This window comes from Amborella trichopoda, chromosome 11 (genome assembly GCF_054954075.1).
Source record: "Amborella trichopoda isolate Santa Cruz 75 chromosome 11, AtrichopodaSantaCruz75HAP2 v2.0, whole genome shotgun sequence".
NCBI lineage: Eukaryota > Viridiplantae > Streptophyta > Magnoliopsida > Amborellales > Amborellaceae > Amborella > Amborella trichopoda.
This window is the reverse complement of record NC_142346.1, coordinates 45,485,388-45,511,103: the sequence shown is the minus strand read 5'-3', so window position 1 is coordinate 45,511,103 and position 25,716 is coordinate 45,485,388. Positions and strand designations below refer to the sequence as shown.

The window sequence follows — 25,716 nt, the reverse complement described above, 5'->3', positions numbered from 1 at the left end:
CTTTTTAGTGTCATTGGTAATAGCAGTGCTTCCTATTGATGTCATTTTGTGAGGCTGTCCATCCAACTAGGGTTCATGAAATCTAGGTTTTCTCTATGAGTTGGGTTTGAATTGGGGTGAGTGCCTTCTCCTAGTGTTTATGGTTCATTCTTAAAAGTGAAAGCATGTCTAATGACAAGAGTGATGATACTTCTTTCTCCAAAATGAAGCCAAACAAAATTTAAATTATATTACGTAAACGATCTAACCAGTAATAGCAGTTGACAAGGGACTGCAACCTGAAACACGATCATTACCCATTACTGAATTTGATGGTTTTTTAAAAATTTCAAACCAATGATTCCCAAAGGCCAAAAAGAATAGTCAGTGATTCTTACATTATCGAAAATTGAAAACTCAGAAGGTCACTGAGTCAATAGTTGCGGTATATGAAAACTAAAACATGTTGCCAATGGCAGCTAACATTGGAGAGCAATCTACCATTTCAGGAAGCAATTTTGTTCCCATTGACTCTAAATGATTGCCTCATATGCGAGCTTTTTTTTGAAGAGAAGCCTCCTGAGATTTTAGTTTCAGGGCATATGTATTGTTATATAACCGACCCCAGGGAAAAAGCTATGATGATGATCATGATGCTATATGCATTGTTGTGTTTTGTTACCTATCAAAGAAGATCTTATAATGATCATTAAGGAAATCTGATACACAATTGCCAAGTCTTTATCTTTGGAGGTATTAACTTTAGGAATCATTTTGTTCTTTAATTAAGAAACCACCAAATGCTAAAAGCGAAAAGAGTGCAAGAGTGGGAGAAATTTAACTAAAAAAGTAGAGTTTTATTTGAGGTATCATGGCAGATTAACTCTCCTCCTTAGATCACCCTTCTGCTCATGAACTCCAGGGTTTCTTCTCTATTCAGTTTGAATCCAATCTCTTTCTCAACTATAATTACAAAAAATAGGAATTACCATCTATTGTACCAATTCTCTGAATAATTCTTCTCCCAATAATGGGGATGGAAAGGCTATCATCTGAGATGATCCTTTCAGTATCATTAGTAACGATAGTGCTTCTTGAACATTGCAAAGCTCTCAAATTTTTAGAAAAAAAAATTTCCGCCCACCTCTATTTTCCTCTCTCTGCTCACAAATTCTAGGTTTTTTCTGTATGAAGTTGGTTCTAATTGGGGTTAGTGCCTCTTCAGGATATTATGGATTACTTGGGTTAAAATGCCCAAGGTCAAGTGTGATGATACTTCTTTCCCTAAATTGAAGCAAGTAGTAGAAACCCTAGATTTCATGAGCAAACGAGAGGAAACCATTCATTCCATGATCTGAAACCCTAGATTTTGTGAGCAGAAAGAGGAAAACCCTCTTTGCGCTCATGAAACCCTAACATTTGTGAGTGAAATAATGATGTGAGGACGTTGTACTACTCTTGATTGGAATGGAACCTACGACTAGTGTCTTCACAACCCCAGGTTGGCCTCGGCTCCTCCCTCTTTTTTTCGCTTTTTTGTTTAAGGGATGGAGTAGTTCAAACATTATATGTCTGAATTGACTAATTAATTAGATGTCTAAATCGATTAATTAATGAAATAACTTATTCAAATATCAAAAGTTCAAACTATCTTTTTTTTAAAAAAAAAAAAGAAAAAAAAAACAAGACAAGTAGATGGATAAGATGTTTTATTTCTAAAACGATTCACATACCCAAAAAAAAAAAAAAAAAAGCAATTTGGAAGTTCAATATCCAAATTGCTTTTTAGCTAAAAGATTAACTTTCATGTCCACCATCCAAACCGGGGCTAAAACAAGTACAAAAAATTATGAAAAAGCAAGACTGAAATGTTAGATATTATGACTATTTTTTAATTATAATAGTAGAAAGAAAGTATGCTATGAGACACGGTATGCATGCGTCTCCTGAACAAGAAATGTTCCTCTTCAGGATGGACTTTAAAAAGAGGCACCCAACCAAAATCTAAACAAGGGGTACATGAAATTAAAAAATATCATTTTCATCATCATAATATTTTCTCAATTAATTAAGGTTGCTATATAAATAAAATAAAATAAAATAAATAAACTTTAAAACATCTTTTCTTTTATAGTCATGATCTCCATAGTCTTGTTTATAGATCCAACAAAAATTGGATCTAAAATCCATCCTTTAGGTGGATTTTGGAGAGGATACACCTGGTATCATCTATAGTAGGGACTTCAACATAACTTTCCCTTTTGTTAACTCTATTCATGATGATCCAAAAAAAATGATGTGCACACCAATAAAATACATGAAAAATTATATAATGAGATCATTTACTTTTGATACAAGGCGGTCACAATTAATTTTGACTATTGGTTGTAAATTTGGGTGGCTGCATTTATTCTATTGATCAAGTTCAAATTTCAAAATAAAATTTTTCGAACTTTATGGTACACCCAAACTCTCAAATTTCACATTGGATGGTTGTAAGTAATTATGACCGCATTGTATAAAAAATAAATAGTCTCATTGTATACAATCCCAAAATACATTATGTTTCCTCCTACCCTATCAATCCTTTTCGAGTGTCATATATAATCATGATAGCCTAAAGATCATTTGAGAAAGGAAATGAAAAAGAAATTGAGGGGAATGGTATCTGAGCATAGGTGGTTAGGGGATTGAATGCCTCAACATAACCTCTCCCCCTTTATCCCCACTATTAACGTATCAAAAAGCAAAAGGAAAAAGAAAAAATTAAATAAGTTTCATCCTACATTTAGAACGGTCGTTCATTTAAGAGAATCGGATCCTAGGTTTTAAGAATCCCCCAATTATGACTTTTAAGTGCCAGATCATGTGATAAAAAAGTCCCGAGCGACCACTAATATTTCCTAAAGGTAAAAAGATCTCATGATCTAATAGGAGCATATTATTATTTATTCCCTCTTCTAAATCGTAATTTAGGGCTCTAAATTTGGGATGTGACCATCCAAGATAACATCTCAATATTGAACAAACATCATTTGCAATCATTGAAATGTGAGATCTAAGTGCTGAAAAACCCAAAATAACATTCTTATTTTCAAAATAATCAGTGGATTGAAAAATGGTTGAAATTTATATAAGGTGCCCTATTTGCAATGTAGAAGTAAGGGCATGGTTAAATTTTGCCTCGAGATATAGTTTTAGTGTCAAAAACCTTGGATGGCTTGAAAATCCATTCATATAAGTTGTAAAATTTTAAAGTTAAAAAATAGTATAGATTAGATCTATTAACACTTGAATTCGTTTGGTTCAAATAACTTATTACAAGATGTTCTACTTTTATGATTTAAAATTTTACTACCTTGATATCCATACACCATGATGTCGAGATAATTAAATAGACGGTTTTTTACCCTCAGAACCTTGTCTTCTAGAGAATTTTTTGGTGCACCTACTAATAATGTCACCTTATATAAACTTTTCAAATAAAAACTATTGAGGGCGTGTTCCCAAAAAAAAAAAAAAAAAAAGAGTGCAATATGTTTCTGCGGGAGCATAGTATATATTTGCTCTCGCCCAATAGTTAAAGGGACGTATTTTCGTCCTTGATCCCTTTTCTTATTCCCATATTATATGGGAATGAGCGGAGAGTTATTCCTTCGTCCTTGAACTGAAGTTTTCGCAATTAGTTGACCGGAAATTGCAAAAGCTTAGCCGGAATCTTCGAAGCTTGGCCGGAACTTACAGAGCGTTGCCGGGAAATTGAGAAAGATGGCACTGGTCTTGATGTGTGGTCAGCCTTGCAGCGGGAAATCGACAGTCGCTCAATCGCTCTTCCGGTTATTGCTCAGCGAATCCTCTCAGCAAAATCTCTGTAACAATAAAAATGTGAGAATCATTGACGAGCCCTCTCTGCACTTGGAACGAAATGAAAGCTACAAGGGTATACAGTGCACCTCTCTCTTTCTCTCTCATCAACTCTTCATCTTAATCTCTCTCTATGGTGAACAAGAACTGTGGTCTCTCTCTTCAATTCTTCATCTTATTCTCTCTCTAGGTTCCTCTCTAACTAATCGACAAATTCCTCTCTGTCCATGGAACTCATTGTTTCCAACCTATGGTTTTCAAGTTTCTAGCTCTCTCTCTTATGAACTTGGGTTTTCTTCTTCTTCTTGTCTTTTTTTTTTTGTGGCTGATAATTTACATTCTATAATACCCTTGGTATTTGTTCTGCCTCTAATGATATGCCAGTTAATAGCACAATGATTTCATTTACCTCGATAAGCAATTAACTATATGACGTTTGTGAATTTGTGGGTTCTCTTTGATTGCTTTTGTTGATAATTGTATTCTTTTAAGTTGAGTGATACCCTATTCATCTGAGTCTTATTTCTTCATCAACCTCTTCTGAGATGCTACTTAGTATTAAATGGATTTCATTTCACAATATAAGCAATTCACGACTAAACTTCTATGAACTGATGTAGCATATTTATAATGTTGAAATTTTCTTTTTTTGGCTAATTTTAATATTAACATTTTCAAATTTTTTGTTTTAATTTTAATGGCAGACTCTCTCTCTCTCTCCGTGTCTATCAGATATGCCAGCAGAGAAAAACGTTAGGGGTGTATTGAGATCAGAGGTTGACAGATCCTTAACCAAGGATAGTATTGTTATTGTGGACTCGCTAAATAACATTAAGGTGAGATGGTTCTTCTTTAATTGTTCATACTTTTATTCTTTTTTTTTTAAACAAGATTCTTTTTGTTTGTTCATTATAGTATACCTAAAGGACTTTGTATGTATGTTCAAGGCCAAGGAATTAGCCAATGTTTTAGATAAATATTTCTTCAAAAAAAAAAACCATTGCTTTCCCACTGTATCTTCATCACATGTCGCATATGCAAATGACATGCTAAGGATTGTTGCTTCATGTAGTGCATGATTTTAACTCGCTCCTTCAATTTTATGGTCATTTGTTAACAACAACTTTCCTTCAAATTTCTGTATTTATATGGTTTGCAGGGCTACAGGTATGAATTATGGTGCCTTGCTCGAGCTGCTGGGGTAAGATATTGTGTGGTAAGTGTTGTTTTTGGCGGCTTGATTCTTTTTGTATTTATGGTAGTTTTACAAACCAGTTGAGTTGATCATACGTCATAAAGAGTTAATGACTCTTTTTGCTGTTATAATGTTATATGTTATTACTGAAATGGTGGAGTTGATAACCTGAAGTTTCATTTTAGTTCATACTATTTCTTTTTGCCATATCATTAGGTGAGCTAGTTTGCTGAGGTGTTGTAGAATTTTAATATCTTGTCCCGACTAGTTTAAGATGTCTGATAGGGAAGTCAGGCTTTATTTGGAGTGAGGCAGCTAGGTATGGGAATTTTCATCTCCCAATGGAAATATGCCGCCCCTTTTGTAAGGGGAGCATTTGGATGCAATCAGCCTACCCACGTTAGGCAAATTTTAGTCATTTTTATTTTGTTTTAAAATATATATGCATAAGATCTGTTGGATCAAATCTTCAAGTTCTTCTTGGATATTCATTAAACCGGCAAGGCATGTTCAGCTTTATGCCTGAGCAATGAATGCTGTTAGGACTGGACTAGGGTTTTAAGTTTTTAGTTGGTGAGGGCTCCAGTTTTGGTTGACTAGCTCTCTAACCTTCGATACATCTTTTAAAAAATAATAACAAATAAATAAAAAATTGGAAGAGTTCAAAGAATTCCGGCCCATTAGCCTCATTAACACCTCCTATGAACTTCTATCCAAGGTCTTAGCTTCCAGACTTAGAGCTGTCCTTGGTTGGGTCTTTTATCCGACCCAAGGACCATTTGTTATAAACTTCTATCCTGGACGGTGCCCTTGTGGTGCACGAATGTATCCATTCATGTCATCTTTCCAAAATCCCAAGGGTGATCATTAAAATCCACTGGGAAAAAGCTTACGATCACATGGATTGCAATATTCTTGACCAAACCCTGCTCAAGATGGGCTTTGGCAGTAGATGGAGAAAGTGGATCTCTGGATGCATCACCAACCCACATTTTTCTGTCCTTGTCAATAGATTGCCAAGAGGTTTCTTCCTGTCTTTTAGGGGCATGAGGCAGGGTGATCCCCTCTTGCCATTCCTCTTCTCTATCATAGCTAATGTTTTCAATCAATCTATCTCGGGCTTTTACCGAGCTGGCATGCTCAAAGGATTCAAGGTGGGTAGGGGGGACCAGAAGTATCCTACCTCCAATACGCGGACGACACTTTATTGTTATGTGATGCGGACCCCTCCTAAATTCACTACCTGAAACTATTCCTTAAATGCTTTGAAATAGGTACAGCCTCAAGGGTTAACCTCAACAAAACCAAGATTATGGGAATATTGGTCCATCTCCAAGTTCTCACATCTCTTGCAGAGTCCATGGGATGCAGGACTGAGGACTTGCCCTCTACATATCTCGGCCTCCCCCTCTGTTTAGGGAAACCCAAGCCTACCAGTGGAGCCACATTGTCGATAAATTCGACCTTAGATTGGCTGGATGGAAGGGAAGGTATTTGTTCCCCATCGGTCGCCTTACACTTATCAAAGCTACCTTAGCCAACATTCCCATATTTCAGATTTCTCTGTTCCTTATGCCTACCTCGGTGGCGGATCACCTAGAGCAACTCATGAGGAATTTCCTCAGGTCAGGGGAAGGGGAAAGTAAATACCATCTTATCTCTTGGGCTAGGGTGTGCTCACCTAACTCTCAAGGGGGTCTGGGTATCCGTAGCTTGAGGCTCAACAATTTGGCCCTCCTCGGAAAATGTTGGTGCCATTTTGTGACCCAGGAAAACCACCTCTGTCAGTCTGTGGTGCGACACAAGTACCGGTGCAATGCTTTGGAGTGGCTCCCTACCACCACGATCGGCTTAAATATCTTGGGAGTCTGGAGATCACTGCTTCGCTGCCTCCCCCTTTTTCTCAGACAAAGCTTCGTCTTCACCCCCCAGAAGGACATCAGGTCCTTTCTTGGTCCCACCTGTGGCCAGGCCACACCCCCTTCAGCGTGGCATGGGACCCTCATGTCTCTGTGGCAGATTGCTTTCAATTGTTGGGCCATAATAGGGTGTGGAATCCCAGCTTCAGAAGACCACTCTCAGATTTAGAAATCCCAGACTTCCTTGCCTTATCCACTATTCTCCACTCTGTTTTCCTCTCTGCCCAGGGGAATGACCAACCAATCTGGTCCCCAGCCCCCACAGGCACTTTTTCGGTCTCTTCATTCTACAAAGCTCTCCAACGCCTACCCTTTCTCAATCATCATCATTCCTTAGTGGCCAGAACCTGTTTTTCTCTTACTCCACGCATGATCCAAGTGTTCAGTTGGAACACCTTCTCTGAGAGAGCCCTTACCGTAGACCAGCTCCAAAGAAGGGCCACAAAATCCCTAGCCATTGTTCCATGTGTTTGGAGGATGAGGAAACAAACCCACACCTCTTCATCCATTGCCGGGTCGCTTTTGCCCTGTGGGGCCAGCTGCTCCAACTCTTCGGTTGGGTTCCCTCTGCTATCCCACAACTCATCCAGGCTTTTCTCTCTCCTCCCTGAACCAAACAAGGGATCTGCCAGTGGAGAGCATCCACTGCCCTACCACACTTTGGGTCATCTGGTTGGAGCGCAACTGCTGGATCTTTAGAGGGGAATCCTCCACCATTTAGACCTTGTTCCAAAAGGTGACATCCCTAGTCACATTTTGGGCAAAAAATAACAAGTCCTTCCTGCATTGCTCCGTCTCAGACTTCCACCTTAATTGGAGAAACCTGTTGTCCCTTGGACTGGCTAGGATCTCCCGTTCCTCTTTATGGAGACCACCTGAGCTGGGCCAAGTGAAGCTCAACTTCGACGGCTGCTCCCTCGGCAACTCTTGTCCTGCTGGAACAGGGGGTTTCTTCAAAGACTCCAGTGGCAACACCATTCTCTCCTTCTCTCTCTTCGTCAGAAACACCAACTCCTTGGTGGCCAAAACTCTGGCCCTCCTCATGGGCCTTTGCAAATTCGATCCCTCCTGGAGTAGCTCACTCGTTATAGAGAGCGGCTCAAAAAATGTCATAGCTTGGGCTACTAGATTGTCACCTTACCCCTGAAGAATGGCTCGCATTTTTTACGAAATCTTTCGCATATGCAGGGATATAATCTGTGGTCTTTTGGCTTATTTGAAGGGAGTAAAACACAGAAGCCGATGCCCTAGCTAAAGAAGGAGCCTCACAGCAGATTGTCACAGAGCCTTTGGATAACCTTTTTGAGATCTAAGCGTTCATTGTATCTCTTTTTGTATCGATGCTTGTATAGCATTTTTTGGACCCCTTAGGGTTTTTTTTATTGGCACACCGCCTTTAGGGTGTCCCATTTTTTGTACACTGTATACCTCTTAGCAATACAACAGTTAACACTTCCAAAAAAACAACGTTCTAATGGTACGACTAGCAGGTTCAACTGGTCTTTTCTAGCTCTCTAGTTTTTCTTGTTTTATTATAGGATTGGCTGGTTCTAGGCTAGTTTTCCACTTTTCCTATCCAATGGATTGTATTGGCTTTGTAACCCATTTAAGGACTGTTCCTTACGACATTTGGTTAGAACTGTTGGTGTGTAATAAAATGATGTGAGTTTTATTTTCAATTTGTACTATGCTACTTATTGATGTGCTTGAGGGTGCTTTATTTTATTTGAACTTGGACGTGCTTTTATTTTGATGTTACTATATCTTGCAATGTCGTGTCTACCTATTATATGTATATAATACATTTCTTTATAACATCTTTCTTGGAAATTCTATATATAATAATATTCTTAAGTCATGCGAAATATACTTAAGAAACTGACTTCTTGTGGTTTGCAAGCATAAAAAATGACAACTTAATTTAATTCAGATTTCTGTGATATTTTTCCTACGAATGCATGTTGGCCACCAGGCATATTGTTCTCAGTCCTCACGCTTTTTCATGGTTTTCCTTATGCACCTCTTCTTCCTTTATGTTGCAGTTATATTGTGATACAGAAGGAAGCTTTTGTATTAAATGGAATAAGGAACGTAGGGATACAGGAGAAGCTACATATGATGATAAAATGTGAGTACTCATTAGTTATTCTGATGGAGAGATAAAATATATATGCACAGATTAATATGGGTATATACACATACTCCTCTCGCTCTCTCTCATTAGCTACACACACACGTCTTTTTTGGCTAGGTAAAAGGGTTATCAAAGTTATACTGACTTTTATTCCAAGTGCTGAAAGATTGGTTCGATCACCACCCGGTCTTGATAACATGGGTATGGAACTTATAGTTACTGAGATAAGAACGCATTTTTTTGAGGAAGATTAACTAGTTATTTGTGTTTTTGTTGGTTCATCCTTGTGCATCCTATATAAAAAACATGTCCCTATTAAACGATTGTGTTTGTTTTTAGGAAAAAGTTTATATAAGGATGCAACCTTATAATGTAGAACTACGGATGCACATCAAAAATCCATCGGAAAAGGTAGTTTTAATGTTGAAAAACCTTTTGATTGATCATCTTGACATCGAGATGTATTTGACATCGAGATGTATGACCATGAAAAATAAAAAGATTTTAAGTCTCAGAAATAGTGCATTTTACAACATATTATCTGCACTGTCAATTTTCAAGATTTTCATATGTTTATAGATCTACTTGATTTTAACCTTTTTTGAAATTTAAAATTTTATAATTAGATATAAAAATAGATTTTGAGATAATCCTAAGAACATTTTACATCAAAATTATATACCATGATAAAATTTGAAGGTGCACCTTACCTCTACAGGTACGGATGCATCCGTATGCCAACTGCACCCTTGTTTTAACATGGAAATATGTGAATTGCTTAACAGAATGGATGATTTACTAAGGAGATTCGAGAAGCCTGATAGGCGCAACCGTTGGGATTCCCCACTTTTTGAACTACGGCCTCCTGAAGGTAAGTATTTCTATGTTCTTGCTTTTTTGCCAAGGATATTTTTTTTAGGGAAAAGTTTATATAGAGCCAAGGCTCTAAACAGTCAAATTAGAGCCTACCTCAAAAATTTCACTAGAAGAGATTGTTTTGATGCCCAAATATCCTCAAATTGATCTTCTCGACATCAAGATACATGGACATGAGAAAAAATGGATTTCAAGTTTTGGAAATAGTGTATTGCGTAATGCATTTTTGGACAGTCAATTTTCAAGATTTTCAAGTTTTCATAGATCTGTCGATCTACACTATTTTTGAAACTTTAAAATTTATAAATAAAGATAAAAATATATTTTAAGGCTATCACAAAGATTTCCAATGTTGAAACTACATTTCTCGACACTATTTGTAGGTAGGCTCTAATTTGATCGTTTAGAGCCTAGGCTCTATACAAACCGCACCCCTTTTTTTATATTTGTGTTTATAATCTTTAGCCGAGTAGTAATTTTTTCTTTAAGAAGCTTGTGTGAAAGTGTTTGTCCCTTTGGTAGTTTCAGACAATGCTAAGTCATACCTAGCCTTAGAAAAAACATGAATATGTTTGAATTGAGAAGAATGCTTTTTAGGTGTTTAAGGTGAACTTGTTGGTTTATATTTTGGATTTAGATGGAGAAATTAATAATAAAAAACAAACATAGTAATCAAATTTTTAGTCAATAAAATGTTTCGGGTAATTGTGAAAATCTCTGTAACATTTTATTCTCGTGGCTCTTTCAAAAATGGCCAAAATTCTAAGATTGCTGTTTTTGGTGCGAAGTGGTGTTACATGGACATTGACATGAATGTTGAATGGACATTGACATGAATGTTGTGGGTGTTTGATATGGCAACCCAAAAATCCCAACATGGCAGCACGTATGTAGAACAATATAAATATATGAAGAACATTCAAATTTAAACATTCACAATTAAAGGAACTTGAAAACTTCAACTTGTTACTGACGCGAGTGTTACGTCTGATGCATGTAGTGGGTGTCTGACATAGAAACCCAAAAATACTAACATGGCGACATACATGTGTAAATACAGAAATATACAAAAGAAATAAATACTATAAACAGTCATAAATTAAAGGAATTTGAAAACTTCATCTCGATACTACTCTTCGTGTTGGTTGCAAGTTTTGAGAGTTCTGATAAGGTGTCTGATCTTTTAAGAGAAATGTCGGGACTCGGCAATGTTTCTTGATAACTCTGATAAGTGACACCTATGAAAGAGTTGACAGATCCTTGACACTCCCATCAAAGAGTCCAACGGTCCTACATTTCCGCAAAAGGTTCACAGAGCTCTGGGCATTGCAGTCAAGTGTCATGAACTAATACAATATGTTGTAGGCAGACCCCTCATGTTAGAAGTGTCTACACGTCTTGGGGAGGGTCGGCTAGTGCCTAATTTGTTCGTCTTTGTGACATTTTTCTTACTTCTAAGGAAGTGGAGGAGTGCCAGGAAGCTTTGACATGGGTTGACATATAAGATCAGGGAAAAGGCATGGATTGAGTCACATTATGTATAAGTAATACTTTCATGCACCCTCATTAGTGGATATGATTATGGATGATTCCTTCTGTCCTGTCTCCTGTGAATAAGTCTACTCTCTCTCTCTCACACACATACACTTTCTCTCTCTTTATCCATTATAGTTGTACCAGATGCTTAGGAGACGAGCATTATCTGTAAGTGCTTTTGACACAAGCACATATGCAACTTAAAATAGGCACATGTATTTCACGCAAAGAAAGATGATATCGCATTGAACCTTACATAAGAGATTGGGGCGCTTTAGTGGTGTTGCAGAATATAAATGCTAAGTACTTCTTGACTCCCCATCTCCCTTGATGCAGGGATCACATTCGCTATTTTGAGAGGGTGAGAAGTTACTATCACGACATTCAAATATGCAGGACAAAACCTGTGTCATGAACTTCAATACATAATTTTAACAACGGCAAAGATATTATTGAACACATGTGCTCTGCTCCTTGAGTATTCAGTCTCTTCAACAGCCATGTACAGTTGATGTCATTCCATTGTTCTGTACTGATCTATGAAAAAGATTTCAACAAGTTGAAAATTAATGTTCCCTTTTCGGATATTCTTCTCTTGTGGCTCTCGTATAGTGATTCACTCATGTTTTGGTGCACTAAGATAAACACAAAGAAAGGTTTCGCAAGAAAATGGATGGACCTGAAAATTCATTAGATGTTGGCACTATTGAAGATATCCACTTGGGTTCCCTATGTAATAGTTTGGGCTATGAACCTATGATACATCATCTCAAATGCATATGGGAGAATGCTGCGAAGGCTTGCATATGTATTGACTAGGCTTTGCCTTTTGACCTTCATACCATTAACAAATGGTTTAAAAAAAAAACAAAAAACAAAAAATGAAAAACAAATAACAAAAGACAAAAACAAATGATGGTGAAGGATTTCATACACTGCTGTTGTGGAATAAAAGCACTAATGTATGTATACTCACAAGAATACAGCACCAAAATATGGACTAAAATTAAGAAGAAAACATGCAAAAATTTATTTATTTGTGTACTTACGGAATTTATGTTGTCAGAAGGCATTTTCAGGAGTTACTTTGATTGTGAGTGCAGGCATGGAAGACATACAAGATTTTTAATATTATGTAATCTGATGCATGGTGTGGCATGTGGCTTAGGTAACATGAAACCCTACATACATGCAAAACAAATACGAGAAAGTGCATGTGTTTGTGGAATAGATAACGAATAAACACATGATAAAGCTTTATTTACTTTCGAGTGAAGAGCTCTCAAGTGATCCAGATGTCATATTTAATTCTTTTTTCACCAGGATGTAGGGAATCCAATCTCTTCTATATGGAGAATGGATATACCATGAGATTTCATACATGAGACTGTCTCATAATACAAAACTTCAAGCCATAACGAGGACAATAGCAACAGTCGTAGATTTTTATCTAATGTCCTAGCAGTCTGTTCCATTAAATTAGGGTCCCTTCTTATTCTTGCAACGCGTGTCCACCCTTAACTCTAGCTTGATATTATAGTATAAGTATATATAATAAGATGTTAATAGATATTAAGGCATCTCGTGTATGTGCCTGTATCTTTTGATCTTATATTCCATGGATATCTTTGTCTGGTGCATGCATGCGAAAGCATGTGAGTGTGTGTGTGTGTGTGAGAGAGAGAGAGAGAGAGAGAGAGAGAGATTTGTTAGAAGAACACCAATGATGTAGAACTTGAAAATGGGCTGGCTTGTAAGATGTGGAAGTGCTAGCTTAGCAGGAGACTCTATATACTCTGGATGCATGTTAGTGTGTGTGTGTGTGTGTGCGAGAAAGAGATTTATTAGGAGAACACCAATGATGTAGAACTTGAAAATGGGGTGGCTTGTAAGATGTGGAAGTGCCAGCTTAGCAGGAGACTCTATCTACTCTGGATGCATGCCGTGTGTGTGTGTGTGAAAGAGAGAGAGAGAGAGAGATCAATCCATCGATTGTTCTGTAAGGAACTCAGTTCGAATAATGTGAGAGGCCATGTTCAAATATTTGAATGGAAAGACGCCCAATTGACTGAGTTCTTGATACTATTGGATCTCTAAATATGGATGTTTCCTTGGGGATTATGGTTCAGGAATTAAAATAGTCTGTGTATGCGCACGTGCACGCGTGTGTGTGTGTGTGACTTTTAGGCATTTTGTACATAGCTTTAGTTTGTTTTCTGAAACTTTGTGATATTAGCAGTTTGTACCAGCTTTCAAGCAAGCTTTAGAACTTTTTTTTTTGTGATAATTGAGCTTTATACATTTATTCCATGTTGTGATTAAGATATGTAAGAAGTTGTTTGTGATTCTGATAATTTTTTGAGTTTTATTTTATTTTCCAGATGAGATAAATGAATCATCTTCCGCCATTATAGAAGCCGTGTCATACTTAACAAGAAAGACAGATTCAAAGACCAAAGACATCCGTGTACTCCAGCCCACAATTGCTACTCAGTCTGTATGTCCTCTCTTTCTCTCTTTATGTCATAGGTTCAAATGAGAATAATGGTGCCTCTCATCTCGCATATGCTGTGTTTATTTAATTGCAGGTACGTACTTCTGAAGCCAACTCGCTTTATGAGATGGACAGAGCAACACAGGTACCCAAAAGCAAACATCTTCCGAATAATTTGATGTATTATTCTTTGAGTTCTCAGTGGCTTGGCCATTTCTATTTTTACTGGGATATGCAGGAGGTGATCAATGCCATTATAGAAGCACAATCTCAAGGGCTTGGGGGACCTGTTAATGAGGTTCATCTCGGCCATGAATTGCCGACCATATCCTTTTATTTTCAGAAAATGTTGATTTATTCCAAGCTATATGCCATAATTCCTCACGTGTTTGGTACGATGCACTGAAGTAGCACCCACCATGGTGCAGATTAAGCACAACTAGATGAATGGTTTGCTGAAACAAATGTTAATCCCCTATGCTGTACCATATTGTTATACACCAGTGGTTTATGGTTCACTTTTCCTCAATTTAGTCCTTTAAAAAGCAATATAGACAAGTCTTATGTTTTACTGGATACCCTACATACCCCTTCTTTTTGGAGCTCAGAGTTACTGCAATTTTCAGGATTGGTTATAATGTTTACTTTATGGGTTGAATTTGGGTTGGATTTATTGTAGTTAAGGGCAGCTAAAACATGTTTTTGTTACAAATTAGGTATAGCTGATGGGCATTTCTGTCATTCTGAATAGATCAGGTTGTTTAGAACCAATTGTATGATTGTGATAATCAGTCTTCTACAAAAGGGTGTGATTTGTATAAAGTGACAACCTAAATTACCTAATTTCTAATAGTAAAATTGTAATGTTCTACGCCATCTATTTTAGTTGAATGGTGTATATTTCATACGTCTTTTAAGACAATGTCAAAAAGGAATGTCTTTTAAGATAGTGTCAGATCTATATTGTTCAAATAAAGTACGAAGTGTCGATTACAGCAACCTTACTTATACAAGTAAGACTGCAACCTTATATAACCTTTTTCCTTTACAAAATATTACCAGGTCCCCCCAATCTTTTTTAGGTGTCGTAAATGCCCCTTTTTTGTAGACTCAACTTTAAATAAGATGCAGTTTTAAGATTTGGATAAGAAAGAATTGCTAAATTTGCATCTCCAAAGAGTCTGTGCTCCTTTCCATCACTTTTGCATCCAAACCTCATAATTATGATATTTCTTTTGCATAGTGACAGCCTCAAGTGGCATCTTTTTAGGAAAGTTTTGGATGGAGGACTGTCTTGAATATTGATAATTATTATGCCATACTCTCTATTCTTTCCATGCATACAAAGATTGATACTATGCAAAATTTATCTTTGTTTTGGTTTAGTTTGTTTTGAGATGAATGTTGAAGATTTTTTGCATATTTGAGACCTTGACTTGTTGATTGCACATTGACATAAGAAGGCCAGTTGGATTGCCGGAGCTCCGGCGTCTGCGTAGGACGTTCTTAAAATTAGCAGGTCAATCAAGCTTAAGTGGGCCCCCGCCGCCCTCCGATGCTGAGAGTGCAAAGAGAATGTTTGCCGATTATTTGAACCGCGAAATTGGTTTCGCATGAATTGATCGATTGGATCGTTTCTTTCGGCGTAGTGGTGTTTAGAGCATGAAGATTATGACCCTTGCATCCAAGCTCCAGCACGAGAGAGAGAGAGAGAGAGAGAGAGAGAGAAATTTATCATTTTCTCTTTTTCTCGAGATGTTAAAGATTTCCGAGTGTATGATATTTGAACATGGAGGGTGCTTGTAGGCTAGTATCGGCCAGTCTTGTGGAATTTTGATGAGGTTCAGGGAAGATAATTAGTAGAAGATAAATGGTCATATTTATTGAATTTTGTTTTGTTAATAGGTAAATATATTATGGTTTGCTTTAAGACATGGTTGAGATTGTCTTGATTATTCTGATTTCAAAATATGAAAGAGAAGTCAAAATATACATCGAGTCTCCACATCTTGTTAAGTATTTTGCTTGGGGCTTTATCTAGAGTATAACCATCTTAATTTTTTCTTAGGACATAGAAGGTTCAAGTTTTTTAAGATTTTGAAAATGCATATCCCATGGTTGTCTCTGAGGGAGAAATGGTTATTAGGTGTCAATAGCATGCTCACGCCGTCTCTCCACACTAAAAAAACCTTAGGAGATTTTTTTCTTTAGTGGAAATTTGCAAATAATCTTAGATTTACCTTCTTGAAAAAGAAAAGCAAAAGGGATTTCAAGCTCATGAAAGTCAATATTCGATCGGCCATCGAATGGTCTAGAGTCAGAGAAATAGGCTTTTCTTTGGAGCATCATTGGGGGGGGGCTTCAAGTCATTTTCCTTTTCTAGATTAATCATAGAGATAAATAAAAATGATTTCAAAGTTCTAGGGCGAATCGGATCCCTTTATTTAAATGTTTGCCATGTTGAAGGAGTTTAGTTACCATCCGCCACAAAGAGAATGTGTAATAAAACTGAAAAGGTCGCAATCACCTGGCCGTCTGATGTGAAATAAGATGGCCATGTGGTTCAAGATGTACGATTGATTGATTATGCTTGAAGTCCAAGAGATTTCTCTCAAACATCGTATGACAGCTTTGAGTGCTTGTAACTTTTTTGTATAGGTAGGTTTCATTGTATACAATACGGGTTGTTTTATTTTATATTGGAAAATTGTTTTATGCGGGCTGTCTGAAATGTTTTTTTAATAGAATTTTTATTTTTATTTTAAAAATTTATTTATTTTTTCGAATTCATCATCTCCATGTTAGAGTTTACATATCTTTAAAAATTAAGTCCCTAAATACATCTCAAAAATACATGTCTTTAAAAATTAAGTCCGTAAATATATCTCAAAAATAGATTTTTAAGATATTCAATTCTACATCTCAAAAATAATTAAGTCCATAAATCCATTGTCCGAACCGGAAAGAAGAAATTGTCTCCAAACCCGAAAGAGAAACCGTGTGATTTTATATTTGATTCTCTTTATATATGATCCTCTTTATATACAAAACTGACAACCACCATGCAGGTCACTAATACATTGTCAAAAATACTAAAGCCCACTAGCAAATACATTGTCAAAAATCCACCGTTCCATGATTTTGGATGACTATTCCATCTCATGAAAGTATAGTAAGAAATAAGTGACAAAATCCACCGTTCCATGATTTTGGTTGACGATTCCATCTAATGAAAGTACAGTAAGAAATAACTGACAAAATCCACCGTTCCATGATTTTGGATAACTATTCCATCTAATGAAAGGATAGTAAGAAACAACTATTTCATCTAATGAAAGGATAGCAAGAAGGGAGTTAGAACTGATCCCATCTAATGAAATGACCATCCCATTTGATGAAAGGACAACAAGAAACGGGAGTTAGAACTCTAATGAAATGACTATCCCATTTAATGAAAGGACAACAAGAAATCTTGTATTATCAGAGCAATTGGTTTTGGATAACTATTTTGAGAAATCTAATGAAAGGACTATCCCATCTAATGAACGGACAGAAATCTTGTATTAACAGAGCAATTGGTTTTGGACAACTTTTTTGAGAAATCTAATGAAAGGACTATCCCATCTAATGAAAGGACAACAAGAAATACGTCAGAAATCTTATATTAACAGAGCAATTGGTTTGGATAACTATTTTGAGAAATATTATTGTTTGGGATCCATCACAACTCGAGTCAGAAATCTTGCACTAACAGAGCAATTGAAATTGTCAGTCTTTAACACAGTGGAATGGCTTTTCTGATTGAAATTGTCGGTACAGTCGAATGGCTTTTCTGGTTTTCTTCACAATCGTGTATAAGTGGAGTTTCAAGGTGGGTTCGACGGCATTTGTGGAGGGAGACAATGTATCAAATTTTTTTTCGAAAGAAGGGGCGGCAAAGTGAGAGTGGCTGTATTCAGAGGAGCAAGAAAGCCAGGCAAATGAACCAGAGGCTAAAGCCGTGCCCCGAGACCTAAAAGTTCTAGTGGATTACCCAAAAAGTTCTAGTGGATTGGCAGTGTCAAAAGGAGATTCATATAATGCAATGAATTGGTGTAAGGGTGTTCAAGGACTGCATAGCATTTGATTCGCATCTTAGATGAGATCAGTCATCAGTGACACTGTCACAAAAAAAATGAAACACTTCGCAAGCATTTATTGAAAGAAGAATTTAGAGGCAGATACATTTGTGGCTAAGACTTTGGTTGTTGATAAATTTTAAGTGTACCATTTTCTATTGACAATATTTTGTATAGATCAAACATCAATTTTGAGGTGATTAGCAAAAAAAACTCCAATCTAAATTCAACAAACTAAATGATCAGAGAAGCAAGGAGAGATGAAAGGCATGCTGTAAGACAATTTACTTTTTAGTACACGGAAGTTAATATTGATTATTGGATATGAAATTGGCAGTTAGGGGTTTGATAATCGACTGCTCACAAAGTCTAATGCTTTTTAAGAACTTTGTGACTTCCCCTAGCTGTATATTATGTATTTAGAATTTAAGATCTACTTTTAAATGAGTAATTTAAAAAGAAATAAATTGAAATTTAAGTTTTTATTGGTATCTTGTGTTGAGGGATCATATATCCAAAGGAACATATTATCCATTCGTATTTTATATTATGAATATTAGTTCTTTGAGTTAATATTAGTTCAATTTTTGAAAGGCTATATCTAAATATTATAAAACTTAAAATTCAATTTTTTTATTTATAAAATAACCATCCACCAACTATTATGTGTTTTCCGAAATTTTATACTAAAAAATTCTACTATGTGTTTCAAGACATTGAGCATAGTATATGCACTCAAAAACAATTTTCATACCAGAACATGGTCGAACCACGCGCGTCCTAACTTTTATATATATATATATATATCTATATATATATAGTTACAAAAAAACCCCGCGACTTAACGTTTTTTACATTCTCCCCCAACCATTTTTTATCATAGCTTTTATCTTTAAAACTAATTTTTATAGCAAACACCCACGTCAAAAATAATAGTTTGAAGGACAAAAATACCCTAATCTAGAACTCAAACCAAAAGATGTCAGACCGCCTTTTAAAAAACGAAATACCAGGGTGGGATGGTGGCATTTTTGTGCCAGACCAAGATGCCATTGTACCGGGATATCTTATCCGTCTCTCTAAAAAATGAATATCTCCATAAAATATTTTCAATTCATGCTTCTTTTTTTTGTTTTTTTTCTCCACTCGGATCAAGCTGCCTACTTGACTTCTTATATTCATTTCTCCACTCGGACAAAGCCGCCTACTTGACTTCTTATATTCAAAGTGATTCGAGTATCTATTCCAATGATATTATTATTACCGAGGACCGCTACTACCAAACCGCTTAATCTGTGTCAGATACTATTATTACCTAAGACCTCTACTGCCAAACCGCTTAGTCTATAATTTTTCTAAAATATTAGAACAAATTAGGGAGAGAGAGGTGCTCAAATTAAGGTTCCTTTTGATGGGTTTTCATTACATCCGGTTTCTTGGCGTTAAGACGATGCCGTTTGGGTGGTTTCTTGGCGCTAATACGTTGAAGGTCACTGTTGCCAGAAGTTTGGGTGCAATTAGTCCCTGAAGTTTCGCCTGGATAATTCTCATAGCCATGATGGGCTGCTTCTTCTCCGCTTCTAAGTTTTGCATTAGAAATAGAGTCCTCCTTCACCCGTATTTCTCTCTCTTCCAAACTCGATCATCTTTCTCTCTCTTCAAATTCTTCCCTCGCCCTCTTTCTACCTTCTTCTGATAACCTCCCCCTCTCTCTACCTTCTTCTGGTAAATCCAATGCTCTCACGTTCCAACCCTGAACCTGATAACTTCAAAGAGTAAGTAAGATAGAAACATAAAAAGGTATGCAATCCCTCAATAAATCAAATTCATATCCTCTCTCTCTCTCTCTCTAAAATCTAAGGATTCTCAGCTGACAATGCAGTCCATCTTACTCTACAATGTCCTCAAAATATATAACGCAATGACTTCTAAAGGACTAGATTAGAATATCTTAAGAGAAAATAATCCTAACAATCAAATTAGAACCCACATCAAAAAATTCACTACAAGCTATTGTTTTGATGCTCAAATATCCTCAAATTGATCATATATCAAGAGGCATGATCATGAGAAAAAAATGGATTTCAAGTTTTGAAAATAATGCATATTGTACAGAACGTCATTTTTCAAGACTTTCAATTTTTCATAGATCTGCTTGATCGAATAACTATTTTGAAGCTTAAATTTAAAATTTTTATATGTAAATATCAAAATATATTTTTTAGGAAATAGTAATTCTCTCTCTCATGAAAAATTGATAGAAAGCACACACAAAACAAAAAAGAGAAAAACGCAATAAACTAATAAAGATCCCTGATCAATAAATTTAGCATATGAAGGGTAAAAAAATAAGAAAAATAATAAAAAGAGGAATTAAATGCGAAACACAATAAACTAATAAAGATCCCTGATCAAGAAATTTAGCATATGAAGGGTAAAAAAATAAGAAAAATAATAAAAAGAGGAATTAAATTGAAACACAAAAAACTAATAAAGATCCCTGATCAAGAAATTTAGCAAATGAAGGGTAAAAAAATAAGAAAAAGATGAATTAAATGCCAAGGAAACCAGCCTTGTGCATAAGATTTGAAAAAATATGGACCTTTATGTATTTTCCCATTAATGTTTTGTGTCCTTATGTAAAATTTTCTAAAATAATTATTATGAGAGAGAGAGTTTTCATATGAATATGTCTCTATTAAGAGAGAGAGAGAGAGAGATTTCATAACAAAGAAAGAGAAAGAAGCTCACGAATATTTTTTCTGATGTCCGGCATTCATGTCACTTGGTTTCTTGCCGCTGAACATCCCCACCGTAATTTCAGAGCAATTTTTCAGCCCCAAAGAATTTGAATTCATACCCAATTTCTTAGTAGTATGCATTTGATGATGAGATTCATCGTGACTCCTCTTCTTCTGTATTGTTGCAGTAGGAGGAAGGCAACTGTCTTTTATTTCTGAAATTGAATTTGAATTATCCATAGCCCGTCTTTTATTTCTGAAATTGAATTTGAACTATCCATAACCCAATTATTATTGCTGACCTCCTTCCCCTTCAATGTTTTTTGGAAGGCACCTTCTCTCTCTTCCTTGACCACCACCTTTTCTCTCTCTTCAACTGCTTTTCCACTCCTTTCTCTCTCTTCCAAACCCATTAACTTTCGGAAGCTAGTAACTTCAAAGTTAATGATCCTGTAATATTTATGGCCCTTCTACAAAATTTAAAGTTCATGTACAGGGGTTATTTTCCTGGAATAAAATAAAAACATAAAAATCAAGAAAAATAAAGGTTCTCTCTCAAGAATGAGCGACAAATTTTACTCCGACCTATTTTGTTACTTATATACTCTATTAGTATACAGTCAATTTCTTGAAAGAAAATTGTAAAATATTCTCCTATGGAATACAAAATCTATTTCTATAAATATAATGAATATCCCATTCAGGTGTGTTCCATAAAAAAGACGAGATGATTTGATTTTCATAATTTAGCCTTTGTACCTGGTATTGCATGGTGATCGTTATTCTTACCACCTACTATTGAAAATTAAAACAATTCATTTAATTAATACTTAAAACGATTTATTTCTCTAGCTTTCTTTTTTTCTTCTTCTTCAATATTAACTTGAGAGTCAGATGATGAAGACAGAAAGATACAGATTCAAAAATTTGGTGGGGAGAAAAAAAGATTCGTAACTGAACCCATTCTTCCTCTCCTCTAAAACAAAATAGGAAATTCTGAAACAAAAATTCATCTCAGGGACTACTCACATGAATTTGAGAATCTCAAATTCATCACCTCTTCAACAAGAAACAAACAAAAATACAGTAAAAAAATCACACAAAAAAATTAAAGAGAACAAATTGAAAGATGAGATACATTTGATACGTCTTCTCTCTTTACCAAAGGTTTCAAACATCTCCCACCTCTAACAAGAAGATTTATAATATGAAACAGTACTTGGAACGAATTATTCAAGTAGTAAATCTCATCAATAATTTATATGATGATTTTGTTTTAATAGCATATAATGGGATTATCTGATTAATGGGATTCCTTTCGATTATCTGATTAATGGGATTCCTATCGATTATCTGATTAATGGGATTCCTATCGATTATCGATTATCTGATTATCTGATTAATGGGATTATCTGATTATTTGATTATCTGATTATCAGATTAATGGGATTATTTGATTCTCTGATTAATGGGATTATCTGATTATTTGATTAATGGGATTATCTGATTATCTGATAATCGATTATCTGATTAATGGGATTCCTATCCTCTATTCAGTAGGAGTACCTGTGAAGTCGGACATAGATATCTAATCAAAAGTATATATTTAAAGTAGTTTTGGGTTTATCTAACTGCCACTGATTGTTCTTTAAATAAAGAAACTGTATGTGAAGTTAAAAGAAAAATTAACTTTCAGTAATAAGAAAATACGAGAACTGAAATATAATTTATAATTTTTTAAAATTTCAAATAATGGACTTATCACATGCCTATATTCCTAAGGTAATCGTTCACTTATCTTTAAAAAATACTGATACGCAAAAGGGTGTGGTTTCTATAAGGTTGCAACCCTAAACAATCCAATCAAGGTGCACCTCCAAATTTTATCATATCATGTAATTTTGGTGTAAACTTTTATTAGGATTATCTCAAAATCTATTTTCATATCTAATTATAAAATTTTAAACTCAAAAAATGGTTAAAATCAAGTAGATCTATAAACATATGAAAATCTTGAAAATAGACTGTTCTAGATAATGTCTTGCAAGATGTATTATTTATGGGACTCAAAATCCTTTTTTTTTTTTTGCCATATTCATACATATTGTTGTCGAGATGATCAATTAAAGGGTTTTTTGACATTAAAAGAAAAATTTCGATGGATTTTTTAGGTGCATCTTTAATTCTGCATTTTAAAGTTGAAACCTTATATAAACTTTTTCCTATGTAAAATGGTCATTAATTTTAGTATTCAAATTTAAATTGAGCTCCATTAAGGAAAACGCTATCATGAATTTTCTCAAATTTTCTAACATTTTCATTTAACATTGCAAGAATCCTTAGAAATAGAGACTCGCTATATGAAATCGATAGAGAGCAATCCGGGTAAGAATATGAAGTCGCCAAATTTCATGGGGTGCCCCTAGTTCCTATGGATGCCTCTCGGGGTGTGCAGGTCGTTGGGCTTCCACGATGGGCCTTGCGGTGGGCCGTGTTCGAGCAGCACTTTATGGCCTGGTCGAGTCACTCTTGTTATGCCCGAATTAGTTTTGGGCCTTTGTCTGCCCTCTCGAGTCCGGACCAAAAATTTGTATAAAATGCATTTTTTGTTATTTTATTTTTTCTGGTTTGGGAATCAGTAGTTCTTAAAAATGACATCCACAAATTTTGGACACAAAAAGGGGGTCCGTATTACAAATTGGTTTATTAATTTTATTTCTCAAAAAGGAATTTGTTCATTAATTATTCCTAACTTTCAAGGGGTACCTCTTGAAATTTAAAACCACTTGATGGGCAATTGGTATTCGTTTCAGTGACCTTATTGGCCTTATTTTACCTAGAGATTCGTGTCCCTTTCATTGAAAGAACCTATTTTTAAGGATTTTTGGAATTGAAACTCCTTATTTTTAAGGTTTCTTGAAATGTTTTTTTGGGTAAATATTTCATGAAAAACTATTAAATGATAATATTTGCGTGAAATAAATCGTTCATGAGTCTTAAATATTAATCCATTTCATTGAAACAGCCTATTTTTAAGGTTTCTTAAAATTGAAAATCCAGTTTCTTGATCTCTGTTTTTTAGATGAATATTTCTCGAAAAAAATATTAAATGATAATAGTCACGTGATATAAATCTTTGATGAGATTTGTTACTAGAATAATTCGTTCCAAATATCTTCTATGAGTCATTTGAAGTCCATGTTAGAGAGAGAGGAGGTATTCTGATTCCAAAGAGAAACAAACCAGTAAGGTTTCTCATATTTTTATTTCATTATTTGTACTGATAAGCTCTTGTTATTTCTTTAGAAAACATATAATAATGTTTTCATTTCCATTTTATTCATTGATTTTACAGATTTGATAATACAAAAGGCAATAAGATGATCAAAAAACGAAAATCGGAGACCACAACAAAGTGGAAGAGAGAGAAGAGGTGAAAGCGGAAAGAAGTGATGAGAGAGAAGTAGAGAGAGAAAAGGATGAAGGAGAAAAACCATCGAAAGAAGAAGAAGAGGAGGGACTTCTGCGCTTCACGTTGAAGTGGGTCGACAACCATTATGTCTTTCAGCCGTACGATAAGAACACGTGGGTCAATCCGAAGAGATACGATCGTTCAATGGATGCGTCCTTCAAAGCTTGATACAGTGGCCCTTTACAAGATCTTTTATTTTCATTTGAATTCCTATTTGTTTGGTACTATAATTTTTCATCTATGGATTTCTTGGATTGATTAACAAAAGATGTAAATCCATTAGTGTTGAGCTTTCTTGGTGGTTCTCATAGAGGTGGAGAGAGAAGAAACATGGTGTGAGAATGAGGATGAGAGATAGAGAGAGATTTTATCCAGGGTTTGGTGGCCATGGGGTTCCCTTTCTAACTTCTTCAAAGAGAGAGAGAGAAAGAGGAGCATTCGGGATGTGGGAGAGGGTGCGCAATAAATTTTGGGCTTTTCGGACTATTTCAGGCCCAAATTCGTGACCGGACTTGCAAGCCCGGACCCTTAGCGGCCCAACCTTATTTATCTTTATTTATGATAATGACGAATTTTCAATTTCAATTAATTCGTTGTGTTATAGATTTCCCTGGTTAGAATGAAACATCGGCTCCTTAGGTATTGCTCTCCATTTTCTAGAGAGGCTGAGAGGGCAAGCTAAGAGAGAATTATTTATTTAATTTTTTAGGTAGCTCAACAGTAAAACCATCATAATAACCCGTGACTGTTAGATGTGAATTTAGGTGGATTGTGGTGTGCAATTGCATATGACCAAAGTTTGAGAAACTGTTTTCCTTGACTGCACACAAAAATGACAATCGCCTAATTTTACATCTAACTATTTAGAGTAATTGTGACATTTTTAAATCAAAGTTAAACAGTTTTGTGGCAGCTTGCCTTTATCTCAAAAAAACCGTATTTCAACCCATTTGTGCTAATCCACATTCTACCCGTCCTTTTTTTTAGAAAATAGTAAGAAAATTTGAAGATATGGTCATTCAAAACCTCAATAAGGAAGATAACTCACGTCACTTTTGAAGAGTTAAATGAGTGATATGAGACTAAAAAATAAACATTCGTTTGACTACTTAAATTATTTTATTTTGATTTTGTATCATCGGAGTATTATCCCAACTATTCAAGGTCGGCTTCATAAATCATGTTCTATCATTCCGCTCTATCAAGTGGATATTTTAACATTGAGTAATTATAACAAATTTCCCTTTTTTATGTTATTAGAAGAAAAAAAATCTTAAAAAGTTTAAAACCTCATTCATACATTTTTTTCATCAATGTTTACATTTTATGAGCTAAATTACCTTCCATGACAGTCTGTTTTTTTTTTGGACAAGCGTACGTAACTTTTA

The 25,716-nt window shown here is 35.4% G+C and overlaps 1 protein-coding gene and 1 long non-coding RNA gene across 9 annotated transcripts; both read left to right on the top strand.

Annotated features, from left to right (window-relative positions):
- Positions 1–3,482: 3,482 nt before the first annotated feature.
- Positions 3,483–15,927, top strand: LOC18448445 (KTI12-like, chromatin associated protein). Of its 8 annotated transcripts, none has more exons than XM_088850951.1 (9): positions 3,483–3,919; positions 4,576–4,679; positions 5,003–5,059; positions 9,000–9,085; positions 9,877–9,962; positions 13,885–14,000; positions 14,092–14,142; positions 14,236–14,324; positions 15,449–15,927. In XM_088850951.1, exons 1-9 carry the CDS (start codon positions 3,748–3,750, stop codon positions 15,612–15,614), a joined length of 927 nt encoding a protein of 308 aa, XP_088707077.1. In that variant the 5' UTR covers positions 3,483–3,747; the 3' UTR covers positions 15,615–15,927. The 8 variants fall into 8 exon arrangements, with proteins under 8 accessions (XP_088707077.1, XP_088707080.1, XP_088707078.1 ...); XM_088850954.1 differs by having other exon boundaries at positions 3,564–3,919; positions 4,548–4,679; XM_088850952.1 differs by having other exon boundaries at positions 3,564–3,919; positions 4,548–4,679; positions 14,200–14,324.
- An 8,074-nt stretch (positions 15,928–24,001) lies between these two features.
- Positions 24,002–24,623, top strand: LOC148779949 (uncharacterized). Its single transcript, XR_016045106.1, has 2 exons — positions 24,002–24,101; positions 24,212–24,623. It is a non-coding gene; the product is annotated as an uncharacterized LOC148779949 (long non-coding RNA).
- The last annotated feature ends 1,093 nt before the right edge of the window (positions 24,624–25,716 follow it).